This window comes from Zeugodacus cucurbitae, chromosome 4, assembly GCF_028554725.1.
Source record: "Zeugodacus cucurbitae isolate PBARC_wt_2022May chromosome 4, idZeuCucr1.2, whole genome shotgun sequence".
NCBI lineage: Eukaryota > Metazoa > Arthropoda > Insecta > Diptera > Tephritidae > Zeugodacus > Zeugodacus cucurbitae.
Window position 1 is genome coordinate 72,243,482 of NC_071669.1, and position 17,073 is coordinate 72,260,554.

Genomic DNA, 17,073 nt, shown 5'->3' on the forward strand with positions numbered 1-17,073 from the left:
TTGACAATTTGTTTAATAAAACAATTCCAGATCGCGAATACATCTCGTCCTTCAATTATAACTAATAATTTTCGAAAGCCAAGCTGCCTAAAAGATTCACTTGGTTTATTTTTTCTAAAAATACATAAGTTACATAAGAACTAAATTGAAGTGGAATGGACATTTTACACATAAAAAGGCATAGCATTGACATTCAAGTGTGAGTAAAGTAAATTATCATCAGCATTATTAAACTGATAATGCAAATACGAGTACATTCCATTGTCGCATTTTAACACCGGTGCTTACTCCTCACTTTTATCAGTTCGACAACTCACCAAACCTAACCTAATTTATTTATTAACCTATCAATTTTGCGGAGTATTTATTGCATTTGTATTAATAAATATCACTAAATACCTTTCGGTAAATTTGTGGTAGGAAAGCGCGCGTTGCATTCCGTTATGTGGTAATGATTGTTATACAATCGTATTGTATAATATTGCACGTTTATCTGTAAAGTCTTATTGTTGCCTTGAAATTACACTTACCCCACGCGAATGCGGTGTTTATATACAGAATCAATATATAAAATATTCTACGTTGGAAGTTTAGCATATTGTTGTAGTCCAGTCTATTCCTGAAGGTGATGATAATTCTTCAAACCGGGTGACTTAGGTGAGAAGTGTTGTAAATTATATTTATTAGCATATAATTTGCATGAAGAACTTCTATATATTCGTGGTACAATTGTCCCGTTTGAAGTACTCCGATATTTTTTTAACACTGCACCGCAACCGTAACGAATTGACTATGTAGAATATTATTGCAAGGAAGTTGAATGAGCGAAGGATATTTATTTATCGTAAAAGTCCGCGTTTTTTCTTCTATTTTACATATGTGACGATACGATTTCACGCGACACTTTTAGACGTGAAAATTTAAGTTCACTTTACGTCTTGAAAAATTATCACTCACTGATGCATTTAACAACTGTTATCTGACGTTTTGTTTCTTTAACTGACAGGGTGGCCGCACTTGCGGAAATATTAGTGCTGCCCCTTCACACGATAGACGGGCCGACGTAACCGTAACGTATCTCCTTGGGCAATAATTATTGAAAACCTCTGCTGGCCTTATTGTTAAATAAAACTATTAGTGGTACTCATTTCATTCAAAAATAGTAAATTTGCAATATGGCACCATAAGTTAAATGAGCGCTGTTTGGCTTTGGCTGAGTTGATTGTGAATTAATTGTAAGCATGCCATGAATGCCACTGAAAAAGGTCTCGCATATTTGCAAGATTGTCGTAAAATAAAATTCATATAAAAATTAACAGCTGTTTTACGATATTGTAATTTTGCGTTGTTGCCATACGTTTACGACGTTAGATGAGTACCACTATTATTATCCCTAATTATATTTCATATCCAAATATTAATGATAAATCAATTAGGTATATTTTCTTAAAGATATTTTATTTAAACATGAATTTCACTTTGAAATTTGCTACAAACATATAAAAAAATTGCAGTAAAAATAGTTTTATTGAATTTGAGTATTGTAGAAATACTTTATCAAATACTCTATATACAGATCAAAAAATAAAAGCTTTCAAATACGCCTCACGGTACTCATTATACGACCATGTTCATTAATAGAGCAAGTAATTGTAAATTAGAGCGACAGATATTTCCGAACATCAATACGCAAGCCAAATATAAGATAATGAGGTGTCTTGGTCTATAATTTTTTTTAGTTTAATATTTAGTTATTTATACTTCTTTTCTTCTTTCTTTAATTTGACAGCATATTTTATTTTTATACTGTCTTTATTGATGCTCGGCTATTGTACTTTATGACCTGAAACTGAATAAAATTATACTATATAACAGAGAGACTACTACTATGGGTATATGTATATAAAAAATTAACAATAATAAAATCTAGGGTATTTACACAAAACATTGTAACTAAAAACGGAAAGTAGGAAAGGAAATACAAAAAAAAAATTCTGACTAAACTGATGTGTGATAATAAAAGAATACTTGGCCTCAATTATTTGGGGATTGAAATACATATTTGGAATTTGTTAAATTGTTGTAATAATTTGTTTTTAATTTAAAACAAACACAAACGGAACGTTTAACCGTTTAAAATAAGTGAAGGACGAAATGATATTAGTGAATGTTATCTGAAGTGATTGTGTCCTGTGGATCCGTACATAATTTAGTTGGGACTCCTTTATAAAATTTAAATACTTATACATAATATACATACTTTAAAACTAGTTTCCATGCAAGTCAATATGTCTATATGTATGTCGGTATGAACGCAGTCAACAATTTAACCATGATTATGTTTGCATAATTCTTTAAAAAATCTCCCATCGTCTATCATTCATATATAATAACTAAAAACAAACTATTTTCCTATTTGCAATTTCTCTAGCACAGTGCTAAATACACTTATATATCTACAGATTTGGATTTTTTTCTTTCCTTCGAATATACCACTCGGTGCTTCTGTGAAATTCTTGAACTTAATGTGCAAAATTAAAACGAGACACGGTTTTATGACAAATCCAACGTACAACTTGCCTCAAACGAGTCGAAATCCAAGTGAAAACTGCACCAGCATGCTGTAACTTCGATACGTAGTGCTTGATGTGGTCTGTACAAAGAAGTTAAGGAACCGAATATGTTTAAAATTATTGCAGTAAATATCTGATGAAAGTTGATAAATTGAACCAAAAATTCTACCAAATTATTTAATAAAAATTTAATAAAATTTTTCTCATGGAAACAAACAACATGGATTTATCAACTTTCGATCATAATTTTAGTTTCAACAGAGAAGAAAATTTGTAAAGGATATAATAATGTCCATGGTTGATGACCTCCATTAATGTAAGTGACATATGTAAAACCATCTTTCCCTTTACCCCTTATGTTATAATAGTAGGGAAGGAAGGAATGCAAATGAAATCTGAAAAAGAAAGTGTTGTAACAAATGTCAGCATGTTCTAATAAAGTAAGAAAATTACTCCTCATACCTTCTTTTTTCATAAAACTGTATGGCAGGTTGGTTTGTGGTTAGCACATGTAGAAAAATCGCTTTCACCGAATGACGTTCGGCGGTCGTCAAATGATTCAGTAAGGAGTCCAGCAATAAAGACCCAATACCATTTCGTCGATGTTTCCGATGCACACCCAATGATAGTATATAACCAATGTCAGCATTACGGCCCATAGAATCTGGTAAAATTCCTTTATCCTAGGACCAAACACACTTCTATATGTTAAAAACTGATTTACATTTAAAATTACATTAAAATGAGACCTCTTTATTCAGATTTCTGTAAGGTTTGATTTCGGCAACTATTAATCCTATAATAGCCAGATTGTAAACAGCCGCGAGCGCGAAGAAACGCGTACTGGATGTAATATCTTCGTACCATGACAGCGGATAGTCAATAGGAAACCAATCTTGACACAATGTTCTCACCTTAAACGATATTTATATATACAAATTTTATAAACAATAGTTCAGAATTATGTATACCTCAGTTAAATCATCTGGTACTAAAAATCTTAACTGAACATCCGTAACGGAACAGAGAGGCACATGATGTTCAATATCCGCACGATTCACATTAGATTGAGGCAGGTTGTGTTTATTATACCTGCAATAATAAGTTGTATGTTGTTTTTTTTTGTTTTTGTTCAACACAAATTTAGCAAGATAATTATAAATTCATTAAATATGTATAATACGCTCATATATTATTTAAAAATCAAAATATATAACATTCAATAACGGAAACTGCAAATCAGTGCTTTACCGAATTCCGCTATTTGCTATTAATAAAAACAAACGTACAACAACAGTTGATCTCTTATTGTTCCATATTTTGTGTGCTGTGGTCAACGAATAAAAGTCAATAACCGCCGAATTCAACTAGCAATTTATATATGTACATACATACATGCATATGTATTGAACAATTATATGTTGTAGGAATATGTTTAAGCGTTTGAATTATATACCACTTAAGTCAGTCATTTATCCAATTAGCACTGAAAATTCGTAAAGGCCCAATATTCAATTTATTTTTGAATCTTATAATATAGTTAAGAAGTAAAATGCATAAATACAATTACGCGCGGCACTTCTATGATTAAAACAGTGACAAAGCAAAATTAAACCATTGCTGTACATTCGCATATATTCGAATTAAATTTAAATCGAATTAATTGAATTTTTAACTAATGCATATATGTACATACATAGGTACATATACCAAGAACATAATTAGATGGATTACTATATCCGAATTGGACTTAATAAACATACAGGTACTTACCAAGTAAAATGTGCCATGGAATTAGATGTAGTCACATCGGTTGTCCACATACAAATTTCCAATAGGACAACGGCTATGATTACAACCACACCAACAAATAACGAAGCAAACAAAATTTTGGAAATTATATAGGTATATCCTTGGATGGAGCAAATGTTAAATGTGCGGTTGAATTACTATTTTCCTATTTTAACAAGTTTTAATCGAATATTTTCCCCTCCTTTGTGCTCTTCAACTCAATTGCATATAAGTTATGTATTTATTATTCTAATTGTACGCTGGTAATATTTTGTGCATTAAACCACATACTTCAACATCAAACATAAATTGAACTATTTAACACTACTCCGGCAAACACTTTCATTTGAACACAACACCACTTCATGTGTCACTTGCCATAAACTAAAACTTATCATTCAATTGAACCCAATTAATCATTGCTTATCTGTGCAATATTCTATGACATATGTGGTCAATCCAATAAAATATCCAAAACTTCCTTCTGCCTTCGAACCTTTAAATCATGACAAATTACTAAACTTTTACTGTATTTTGATTACTTCGTTAAATAGAAAAACTAAGAACAAAAACAACACAAGCTGTCAAAATCGGAAGACCGTCAACATTGCCACACCGACAGGGCAAATGTGAACAAATAATTTCTAACGATTTAATAATAATAAATAAAATGAAATAACTTATGTCATCAAAAACAATTTATTTCGAATTAATAACGCATGTCTTGTCTTAAACATTTGTAGAAATATATAAATAGCAAATTTCAATTGTAACGGTAGTAAATAATGCGATGGTAGCGCTAAATTTTCGATCAGCTGTTTTATTTTCAATGTTAACAAAGCTTATAGTGGATTCACATTTCATCTTTACTTGGAGGAGATTTGAATATTTATCGCCATGAAAAATTAAATATAACACTTTCCCACATGAAAATTATATTATAATGAATAAAGACTTTGCTTTGTTATCCAAAGTATGAAATTATTCGCACACATCGAAAACGATTCTGAGATTCTGAACACACTAATTATTTGAACACGATTAAATGTATAGAAAAATGCATAAATTTATTTTTATATTTCCATATTAATCGCTTAACTAGTATTTAATAGTTTTCGTTCAGAAGTAACCATAAATGGTAAACCCTTTCACAAATATCACAATTTTTTATTTCTAAAAAATTATATTAGTTTATAAAAGGGAACGGACTTTTATGTTGTAAATTAATATTTTAAAAAGTTATTTTAACAACTACATATAAACCTACATACTCATATAATTGATTTGATTAATTTGAAACTGTTGTTATTCAACGGTTTTTACAGACAAATATGCATGTATGTATATGTATTGGAACTTTTTGACCTATTTAACCTTTCCTTCGACAATATTATCCATTTTTAAAGATTTTCGTTTCAATTCATGACAATGTTCCCAGAATTTAGTAAGTCGTTCATCAGAATCCGAACAAAAATCGCGAAAATCTTTAAGCATTTTCAATTGGAAAAGTTCACTGTCTGGCGAGTTTTTGATTACCAACGATTTCCACTTCTTATTGGGAATCATATGATTCCAGGCCCATAAAAATCCAACCTGTCAATATATTATATGGTATCAGTAGAACATTGCATTCAAAATTAATTGTGTACATGACTCAATACCTTCTTTGGTACATTCGTATTATTTGTGTGTCCGTAAACACATCGGGTAACATTCGCTTCTTGTCGACTCGGAGATTCAAATTGGTAGTTGTTTTTGGAACAACTGAAAATGTCATTAGTAATTAGCGACCTATTCGTAAATTTTTTATGATTTATATATTATATATTTTCTTACCGAATAAGTACAAACATATGTCCGGAACAATGTACATATTGATATTCCTTAGGTACCTGTGTGAGCATAGAATAAAACATGGTCATTTAGTTGATTTGTTAAATTTGTCTTTTTTAATAAGCTAATGAATTAACTTACGTCTTTGTTAAACGAATACTTTTTCTCTATCACACATGGTAAAAACCCAAATCTTGCAAGAATAGCTTCTTGAAATAGTAACATACGATCAGCTCTACTCTCTTCAGCAAATTCTACGTTGACAGTTAATGGAAATTATATTTTGAAATAATTCGGTAAAGTGTAAAGAATTTTGTCACATACCACCAAACATAACACTTCTGTCGCTTAAAAATTTCTCCGATAAGGGTATGAAAATAGGACCACGGAGTGGATCCGATTTCTCTGTAAATGGTTCTGCCATCGGATCTGCAGGAACTGATATCAATTCATAATTGCAATGATTCGCTTTACGTATCCAACCCCAAATCTTTACAATGGAAATAGACTACATGGGTTAAACGCTCTTTTTATGATTATTTGTAAGTACACATACCAAATCACCCACAATTGGTCCCGATGCTGTGACCCACTCAACGACTATTTCAAAAGCGTATCCAGGCTGCATAACAGTGTGATACTTGACATGACCCCATTCCATACGTTCACTCTTCTGATTGACATTGATTTCCAAATGGGAATGGCGGTATATTTTTTCTGCAAGAATATTATTTTTGTGCATTTTTTATTTCAAACATATACATATATACTCACTGTTTTGGCTATAATCTGCCCAGGATTGTGCCGATGGTATATCGCGCAGGAATGTAGGTACATTCGGCGTTTTCGTTTCATCAGTCCAAAGATGGTTACACCCCTGTAGTTCGATCTCCATCCACTCATTCTCGAAAGCGCTCAAATCCAAAAGAGGTTTAGATACCTCTGGAATTTAATTTAATTGGTGAATACGAATGTATAATTTTGTTATGGAAAGTATAATATTAAATTCCACTTCAAAGTACCTTTTACTGGTTTTTCTTGTTGTACTATAAAATAAAGATAAAATCCAGGAATAATTTGTCTATCCCAATCTCCCGAAGCGTGACAAATCATTTTCTCTCTGAAAATTGTAAAGAATTTTTTTTAAATAAAAAGGGAAGGGAAAACTACTTATTACATTCGCATGGCTTCCAATATGTCTAATGGATTTTTGTTGTTGTCCAAATGTGATTTGAGCCAAATCAAGGCCTCATGTGAAACAAAGGTGTAGCATGGCAGGCTAGGGGTCTGAGTGAAGAAAGCTACACCTGTTATGGGATGTTTCATCGCTTCGAGGATCTCATTCAAATTCGAATTCGGGCGTAATTTTACCTCCGACGCAAAGCTTTTGCATAAGAAATTAAATAATTATATTAGAAATGATTATACTTTGGTATATATGTATGTATATGCGTTTAGTTATTGGTGAATCTTCTATCTTTTCAGACGTACCCATCATCTTGATCCTCTTTGTGGCTTAAATCAGTATTCAATGTTATTGCAGCTGCATCTGCCGCGGGCGATATGCGGCCACGGTCCACTTTCATCACTGGTTTCGAGATGAAACTAATATAAAATAACATATTATTTACTATATCATAGGCGTATGACAATAACACAAAGGATGACCGGAAAAACTAACGACTCTCCGTCCGACTCGTATAATTATTGATAAACATGAATATTATTTTCAGAAAAATATATATAACTTTTGGAATAATGTCGTTAGGTTTTTAGGCCACCAACTTTGCGCGAAATGGATTTTAATTATTCGTTAATGATTTTTTTCCAAATTATTCTACTCAATACAAATTAAAACTGCTCCATCGGCCAGCAAATATAAATGCTACGACTACGACTACATTTTATTAGTTGATGTGCGCTATGAAATGCAAGAACAAATCGGACAAAACTTAAAAGCTTCGCTTTGACCAACCTTTGCTGTGTTGACATATATAGTGGATGATGCTTTTCATTAAATCTAGGTGTAACATGCTGAAAACCGAAAACCAAATTAAAATGTAGAGATCAAATTAAATCATATTAAATTAAAATACAAGATACAAGTATTAAGGTGTCATTGCCAAAGAACTGCTGTTATAGAGAATTGGTAGAAGGAAATGTTGTATACTTTTATAAAATCTTGTCGGCCATATTTATGTAAAGTAATGTTTACATTTATTAAATAATAAATTGTTTATAGAATTTTTAGGTTATTTAATAGAAATAATAAAAAATCTATATAAACGAAAAATAAAATGTTTTCAGAACGTTGCAGAAGAAATCTCATAGACTATGATATGTACGTACGTATGTAGCTGATAAAGAATATAACGAAATAGCATTAATAGCATTAATATGCATAATATATATGGTATGTATGTATGTATGTAAGCAAACACCTTAGAAGTGAGAAAGCATTTGATTCAAATAATTGTTACTAATAATGCGTTAGGTGCTGTCACAATACTGTTATTATAACCGTTAACAACATAATAAATGCGAGAATAAGAACCTTGGTCGTTTTTCCGGTAGACGATTGCTTCCAACACGTTCACGAAAGGGCGAATTCACCAGTCCCTTCAGGTTCAAGTAGTACGTTGGAAAAAGAGTTTCATACATAATTTAATTAAGCGCAAAATTTATGTAAATACTTGTGCATATACGATATATGTATATATGTACATACATTTAATGAACTAGAGATTTTGCTATTTCAACCTTTTGCTTATTTAACTTTAGTTGTGAATATGAAATGTAACTAAGTACTATTATATTTTACAGTGAAGGGAGCAAAATAAGACAAACTATATTGTATTTCATTACACTAGTAGTATCAAGTAAAAACTGTGTGCATATATTAATTTAGGATTGTTGGATAGATTAGCAATTAGCAATTACAGTGGTTGAAAAAGAATTGCAAGTGCGTTTCACTAGAAATTTTCGTGTATGCAATAGTCGAAATGTATGTATGAATAGTATGTACGTTAGACTGAATGTAAAGATTTTAAGTAAAGAACCTGGTTGGGTTGAGGTCTGGAAATAATGCTGGTACTGTGACGTCGCCGTGTTAAATGACTTTGTGCGGTGGGGCTATCCTGTAAATGATTCCAACTCGATACATAAGCCGAAAGCAATAATAATTTGGAAAAGATGAGAAATTAGGTTCGCTTAAAATAGTCAATAAATATACATAAATAAACTGTATAATTAACAAATAAACATGGAAATGCAATATACATAAATATAGACGCATTAATTACAAACAAATATACATATATATAAAAGTATATATTAAAAACCTACAACCTACATAATTATAATAAATCAATAACTAATATTTTCGTAAAGAAATATGTGTTAAAATATGATTGTCTGCCGATTTAAATTGATATTGAATGCACTAAATCAAGCAGGTAAATTATACAACTTTTAATTGTACTGTTAGAGTACTTTAAACAAAAGAATAATAATAAATATATAAATAATTCAAATATAAAAGTAGAAGAAAAACAAGTATGAGTTATATATAAACATATGAACAACGATAATATACAATTGTATAGTGAAAGAAATTGTAAATTAATCAATAAATAATAATCGAAAAAAATGGCTCGAATATATTTATTAGAACACACAAAATGTTTAAGAGAAAAGTTTTAAGATTAGAATTATTTATGTGAGAAACAAGAAATATAAACAGTATTTAAGGCAAATCGTTAATATCTACGATACTGGCTTACATGAATTCGCTGCCGTTTCACTTTATTTATATGCACTTCCATAAAACGCATAAAGTCTTCGACCTGTCTCTTTGTGTTGTCCACAGCCAAATCTGTATAGATATCGCAGCGTTGGCTTCCGTATTCAATGATTTTCTTCATCGCTAAGTTATCAGTGGGTAGCAAATACATTCGGTAACGCCAATATTTAAGGCTCTGTGTAATTTGGTTCGCGATTGAAAATAAAAACACGAAACTTTCACTTGAAGTACCGATTTCTCTTTAATAACAAAAACAGTAACTTACCTCCATCAAAGGATAGTCTCGGTCACCACGAGTACAAATATAATGATCCATATAGTTCCAATTGAAATTTTCTAATTTCTCCGTTGTGAAATTGACACCTGATATTTCATACGTCTCGTGTTGGGGTGCATGAAAGCGATAACGGTAGTCAACGTTAATGGGCGGATACGGATGTCTAAAATATTTTCAAATCAAAAAGAATATATTAGTATTCTAAATTGTATATTATTAACAGTAACAGCTTAACTCATAGCTTTGACAATAAAATTTATTGGAAAACCTTAAATCACTCACCTTGGACGATAACCTGTAACCGTTATCACAGATCCAGTCAATGTTATTCGATGAAATATTCGACCAATAGACAACAAATACTCCTTCATCACTTCAGTAGGCGCTATAATGCCTAAAACTGTCGAAGGTTTTTGTTGTTTGTAGCCGCCACAGCAAGGCGCCTGAGCTGGTTGAGTATTCTTCTCCTCGAGCACAATCAGCTGGAAGCCTTGCGCCAATCTTTGCGACACAATCTCCCGAAAGACCTCCTCCGTTGAAAGAGGCTTACGAAAGACTGCGCGACTATTCGCATAATCGAAATTAACGTCGTCGGGTAGAAGTGTATAATCAGATATAACATAATCATTATGCAGAGAACGTTTATCTGGGAAATAATCGGTTGTGATTGGCAAACAAGCCGGTATGGTTAGCGATTTCCAATCCACACCTAAAATTGTGGTGGTCCAAAACGTAGCGTTAATAATTTCAATTTATGTGCGAGTGAAACAAGCAAAATAGTGTTATTACTAGCAATGTGGGTTACACAGAGTACAGAATGGACGTCACAGTAAATAAAAGAAAAAGATAAAACCACTAAACATTATGAAAAAAAATAATGTTTAATCCATTATAGAACGAGAATAAAGAAAGCCATCGCCTATGGAAAAGCAAAACTGTGCTATTTTCAAATAAATCGACAATAAAAGATGACATACGAATTAACATATTTACCTAGTATGTATATACAGATGCATTGATGCATGTAATTTGTAAGTGAAATTGTGTAAGGAACATCAAGAGGTGAATAATGTTTGTAAACAAAGAATTGCAAAGCAAGTGAAAATGAAAGAAAGGTCACTAGTTGCCGCAACAATAAACATTTGTATTGTAATAATTTATAGAAACATTTCAAAAATTTAACTGGACGTCTACCCCAAACTTCGACAGCTATGGCTACGGCTGGCTATTAAGCTTCAGCATTCAATATAGATTTCATTGTCAATCACCTAGATGATCTTGAAATCGAACTCTATTTTTTTACACTTACACTACACATTTTAACGTGATAAAAATAAGTTAATATTAGTAAAAGTGGAGAGAAAGGAATCGATCGATAAAAGAAGGAATATAATAATTCTAAAATATTCTTGTATTCACATTTACATAGAAGTGTGTATGTATGGGGGTCCATAACAATAACTTAATAGAATAATTGTTTTACTGCAACAGGCGACAAGCTTCAAACAGAACTATGTGAAATATTAAATGAATTGATAGGGTTTTCCGGAAAAGTGCATGAAATGAGTGTTTATGTATGCATGCATACATATGGTGAATTTAGTAATTTGGTGCAAAATTCCAGCTTCCAGCATTCAATATTCAGTGCGTGTACTTAACTATTGCTATTCCATAAAATGCAAGCAAACAATTAATTTAAATAAGTTCAGCTAACTATTAAACAAGTAGTAATTGCATTATATTTATGTATGTATGTAGGCATAAGTGTTTTTATGGCTGCTAAAAATAATATATGAAACCCAACTACTCTAACATAAATATGCAGAACATTCCTACAAACAAATGTATATTCCAAATATTTAATGGAACTGTGCGATTATTTGAGCGAGTAGATTAGTAAATTACGCGTGTAATCAAAAGGTTAATTACTCAAGTAATTTCAGAGGGGATTCATTATTGGTTAGTTAAAGATTCTGTTTTGAGTTGATTTACAACGCTGTAGCGTGAAAATATCAATTAATCGCACAGTCCGATTAATTATACCATTATCAAACAAGAACTAAAAATACAACTAATGAAAATCGTACTAATTACTTAAATAATTTAATAATACAAATGTGCGTTGATACAAGTAAATCTACTATTTGGTGCATTCATACGAGATTAAATGTACATACAGTGTAAGCCAAGCATTTTTGAATGGCAGTGCATGCATGCATTCGACATTTTTTTCCGGCTGTTCAACAAATTTAATTTCAGATTTTAAACGCATAATTATGATACTTGTTACTTGTAATAATTCATACGCATGCCTTTAATATGAGCGCACTCACACACACAAATTGCTTGAATTATGCTGCAGACTATTTCTTTTTTACTCTATACAAATTTAAGCAAAGCCTTTGAATAAAGTACAAAATGTTAAAATATTACTAAGAAAATGTGTAGTAATTTTTGATTTGAGTTTTTTGCAAACCTATTATTACTTTTCCTCTGCCATCTGCCTTTGCGCTCTGACTTTTAGTAGGAGCTTCGGTTTCAACAATAGGATTTAAGTGTTTTCCCGTTATTGCATTCGCTTTTCATTCATATGCATGTAGGTAGTATTTTTGAAGACCAAAATGTTATGGATTCAATTTTGATGTAATTATTTTTGTAAAGTTATTTCAAGTTGGCGAGCAAATAAGTTTAAATTAAAGTATTTGGAATTTTTTCAGTTTGCAAATTGGTTATATTTTTTGGTGTTTTTTTTTTGTTTTTTTTTTTTGTTCGTTCACACAAATTTTTCACGCATTTTATGGGGAGTAAGAGAAATGAGAGAAAATAATATTGTATGTATTAGTATCAACATTTTTTAAATATTTCCTTAATAAAATCACATATGTTTCTAATATATATCTAAAACATAGAAAATACGCATACATAATGTTAAGTGCCATTATCAAAACAATGCGATTCGGCCACATTTCACTATTCATAAATATTTAAAGATAATTTAGTTGCTTTCTTGATGAACAAAGGACAACAAAACATTTCAGATGATGATATTTCTCTTCAGTGATAACTACAATGAGCATTAGTCCTACTCTATATATGAGACCACATGTTCGACAGCGAAATATAGCTACACCAAATACAATATATGGTAATTATTTTTAAATAAATAAATATAAATAGTATCATTTATTTTTAAGCATTTTATGAAACAATTTGGTTTCCTTATCTTATTTTATAAACTCATAAGAAGCGAATTTTTATGTACTAAAAGTACTAGTGAAATTGAATAGTATAAATATGGTATATGCATTATATTATCATTATTTTATTTTTGTTTAATTGATGGGCTAAACCAACCTTGCCTTTAGTTTGGATAGCTTAGGAATCGCGTCTCAATCGAATCCATTTCACGCGAACTCACAAGCACTGATTTGATATATACATATGAATTTGTGTATATGATAAAATGATTTACCATTTAAGTACATATGTATGTAAATGTATACAAATATTGACAAATTACATACGCACATTTGGTTTAGAAATCATAAAAGCACGTTCTTAATAGACTTTGCTATTAATTGGATTGTTTTCAAATTCAAATAAGACATTTAGGAGATTATCGGTGTTAAAGCAACATAATTATAAAAGTAGTCAAACACATTTTTAGTCAAATCGGAAAATAGAGTATATTATTTAATATAAATATAATAGTTTATTGCAAAGGACATTGGACACATCATGTTAAACGCGCAAAAAACACTTTAAAGCGAGAATATATGTTGTTCCTATTATTGTATATGTTTATAATTAAAAGTACGAAAATCTAAAATAATTTTGGTTTGACAATAGGAATTACCACCAAGTTTGGTCCATTAAAACATACCTGTCGTTATAGCTGGAGTCCATTCTTGTTCTCCTGTCGCGCCCCATAAGAAACTTTTGGTCGGTACTGCTGCGCCTGTTGTCACATTATTTGGACTAGTGTTCAATAGTGAATTATTTCGTTTCTTGAGAACTTGGAAGAAAAACATTAATATTATTTTATATACTTTTTTATTATATTTTCATTATCACTTGCTTACATTCATTTTTCTCGCAGTCATTGCTTGATGTAAACGATTTGTTTAACGAGGAACATGTGGAGGTATGATCATAATCAAATGAGCTAAATCCTGAAGCGTATTCATTATCGTTATTAATAATATTACTATAGCTTAAATTGTGAGGTTTGGCAGGGACGGCTTGGTAATGATGTTGTTGTATTAAAACGCCAGTAGGACCCTATATAGTAAGTATTGGTATTTATATAATATAAAGATAGATTCATTCCCAAGGTCGGTTGGAAATACGCTGCTTGCTTCAAATTAATTGTTAATCTTTATAATAAAAAAACATTTGTATTGAAAAAGATACCTTTGGAAATATGTGCGTCCAGCGACGGCGATTTGAGGTGAGTTTTATTGTAACATGGGATGGATCAAATGGGTTAATCAGTGCACGTCCCGGACGCACAATAGGAGCAATTGACACAATAGAACGTCGTGCATTCTTATCAGAAGCCAATGATTCAGATAAGTTGGGCGAATCAGTCTACAGAGAAGTGTGTCATTAATATTGTTTTATGCATTTGCATATGTATATTTACCAATGCAGCTAGCATTCCTGATGTGCCATGATAAATATCTGGATCAGACATTTTCCGTCGCAAGTTTGGAATTTTCGTTGGTGTTAAATTTTCCCAGTCATGATTTCTATAAGCAGAAGTCTCTAAGCTTGGTACGGAGGTCTTTTTAGCTCGTATTACGCGCTGCAACGAGCTAATTGTAAAAAAATATATACTATATATTGGCTCTAAGTCGATTTTAAAACTAGCATACCAAGTGCCCTGGGCGGGGGGAGGCTGAAAAATTTGCTCATCATAAGCATCGTAATCGAATAAGGAATTATGTATATATTCAGATTGGTTGCAGCTCAAAAAATGCTTTTCACTTTCCTAAAATTAAGTTTTTGATTTGTTAACCAATATTGCTTTAATTATAATTACTAAAAATCAATCAAATAAAAAAGAGCTCACCCTGTCTTCCTTATTTAAACTGACATTTGCGACTATTGGTGGCAATTTAATGCGCGGTATAAAGTTGGAATATGCCACTTTCTTGTTGGTTGAGTAAAAACTTAAATTAATCCAATGTGGGAGTGAATAATCGTCTGCTGAGGTAAGAGAAGTGTCCTTATTGTGAAATTTCAAAAGTGGAACAGCATGTAATGGTTGCTCTCCCACACACACTAGATCACTACCAACGCCATTATCTATAATCTATACGCAAATAAATAATTGATATTAATTTAATTTGTAAATTCTTAGATTTTAATTTACCCGCTGCTTAGTAATGTTCGTAAGTTCTCTGTCCACTTCAAAGACTCCAACTCCAGGTGTGATGACGACAGACAGCTGACCAGTTCGATCAAATGTCCTGTCTAGGTAATGTTTCTCGAATGTGTTCAATGAAATATTCAATACTTCCAGGAAGTTGCCCTGAGCCGCTGTAGAATTAGTTGCTGTAGGAATGGATACGCCCCCACGCTCATGATAACGCAACACTGTTGATTCATATGATGTAAAAAGTTTGCGCAACTGCGTCAGTACAGTGCACCAATCTTCATTGCGCTCATTTTGGATAGCAACACGGTAAAAATCTTCGTAATAACGTCCTTTATAATCCAATTGCAGGCAATCGCGCATGTGATCTGGAAACTCGTCAAGTGATTTGGCAGCATAAAATGTACGAGAGAACAATACAATGGTGACTTCATGATTGCAGCCTAATTTCTTCCATTTATGAAATAGTTCAGTAAGAAACCCGTTAACCGCTTTTTCAAAATATAAATCGCCGTGTATATCGAAATCCCACATTTCTGATGACATTTGCAAAAACAAATATACCATTGAAGTGCTGCTACGGAACACAATTTTCGTTTCTTCAGTTATTACTCCACAGGAAACACGTTCACCTTGAGCCCACATCTCATAAACTTGACAACGTATTTGCATTTCAATATTTTCAATTTTTTTATTTATGTAAACACAAGTGTCGGTCTGAAAATTTATATAAGAATTACTTAAAAGGTTTCCCAATCAACGGAACGATACAATTTAAGTAACATATGTTACAGGTGTACACATTTACAATTTGCAATTCAAAATAAATTACAATTAAAATATATTATAAGTACATACCAAATATGTTTTCAAGCGCCACATTTCAGATCTACCCATATATTGATCTTTAAACGTGATTTCAATAGAATCAAGAGCAACATCACTTGCATTCACGCGTCGCATAAACACATAGGCAAACTTTCTTAAATTAAACTGTGTTGCAATGCCTGCCTCAATACTAATTTCATCACGGCGAAGATCATTAAATTTGGTAATTTGCAATAATAAACGCGTGTTCTCATCTTCGCGGTCATATACCTCTACCACATCGCCTATTTTTGTGTCAGGATGCTCCTTTTGGTTAATCAGCAAATCAGCATCTGAAACGCAAAAACATGCGTCAATTTTGAATCCCAAGCCCACATGAAAAAGTGCTTACCGCTGTAGGACTTCTGATGTGTATTTAATTTGTAGTGTTTCATTTTGCGTATATAAATATATATATTCTTAACTATTTACTATAAGCTATAAACATTTTATTTTAGCAACTTGTTTACCGTCTTGGTGGAATTTTTCACTGTAGTACAATTATCTATAAGAACAAGCAAATTTACAAGCAATACAAATGGCTAATGTC

The 17,073-nt window shown here is 31.6% G+C and overlaps 3 protein-coding genes and 2 long non-coding RNA genes across 10 annotated transcripts in view; 2 read left to right on the forward strand and 3 right to left on the reverse strand.

Annotated features, from left to right (window-relative positions):
- The window catches only part of LOC128921621 (uncharacterized), a 991-nt gene extending 203 nt beyond the window's left edge, over window positions 1-788 (forward strand). The window contains exon 2 of the long non-coding RNA XR_008471051.1: window positions 31-788. This is a non-coding gene — a long non-coding RNA (uncharacterized LOC128921621). The remainder of the gene's footprint in view (window positions 1-30) is intronic.
- LOC105212095 (protein cueball) overlaps window positions 1-949 on the reverse strand; it is a 13,312-nt gene extending 12,363 nt beyond the window's left edge. Inside the window, exon 1 of the mRNA XM_011183873.3 lies at window positions 531-949. Coding sequence (XP_011182175.1) covers window positions 531-597 — 67 coding nt within the window. The 5' untranslated portion in view covers window positions 598-949. The remainder of the gene's footprint in view (window positions 1-530) is intronic.
- The window catches only part of LOC128921620 (uncharacterized), a 20,870-nt gene extending 12,836 nt beyond the window's left edge, over window positions 1-8,034 (forward strand). The window contains exon 2 of the long non-coding RNA XR_008471050.1: window positions 7,683-8,034. This is a non-coding gene — a long non-coding RNA (uncharacterized LOC128921620). The remainder of the gene's footprint in view (window positions 1-7,682) is intronic.
- Window positions 1,438-4,888, reverse strand: LOC105212048 (N-alpha-acetyltransferase 60). Its single transcript, XM_054229724.1, has 6 exons — window positions 4,347-4,888; window positions 3,545-3,665; window positions 3,323-3,487; window positions 3,036-3,256; window positions 2,857-2,968; window positions 1,438-2,654 (listed from the first exon to the last, which is right to left on the reverse strand). The coding sequence occupies exons 1-6, from the start codon at window positions 4,394-4,396 to the stop codon at window positions 2,523-2,525; spliced, it is 801 nt and encodes a 266-aa protein (XP_054085699.1). The 5' UTR covers window positions 4,397-4,888; the 3' UTR covers window positions 1,438-2,522.
- LOC105212073 (GATOR complex protein Iml1) lies at window positions 5,411-17,055 on the reverse strand. Of its 6 annotated transcripts, none has more exons than XM_011183845.3 (25): window positions 16,876-17,055; window positions 16,515-16,816; window positions 15,654-16,373; window positions 15,351-15,593; window positions 15,154-15,269; window positions 14,922-15,093; window positions 14,690-14,866; window positions 14,359-14,557; window positions 14,160-14,291; window positions 12,753-12,806; window positions 10,559-10,985; window positions 10,265-10,439; window positions 9,980-10,174; window positions 9,257-9,334; window positions 8,752-8,816; window positions 7,689-7,802; window positions 7,375-7,581; window positions 7,220-7,317; window positions 6,972-7,139; window positions 6,754-6,914; window positions 6,522-6,687; window positions 6,339-6,451; window positions 6,201-6,256; window positions 6,026-6,128; window positions 5,411-5,957 (listed from the first exon to the last, which is right to left on the reverse strand). In XM_011183845.3, the coding sequence occupies exons 1-25, from the start codon at window positions 16,916-16,918 to the stop codon at window positions 5,730-5,732; spliced, it is 4,512 nt and encodes a 1,503-aa protein (XP_011182147.1). In that variant the 5' UTR covers window positions 16,919-17,055; the 3' UTR covers window positions 5,411-5,729. The 6 variants fall into 6 exon arrangements, with proteins under 6 accessions (XP_011182147.1, XP_011182142.1, XP_028895812.1 ...); XM_011183840.3 differs by having other exon boundaries at window positions 12,753-12,854; XM_029039979.2 differs by lacking the exon at window positions 9,257-9,334 and having other exon boundaries at window positions 12,753-12,854.
- Between the last annotated feature and the right edge of the window lie 18 nt (window positions 17,056-17,073).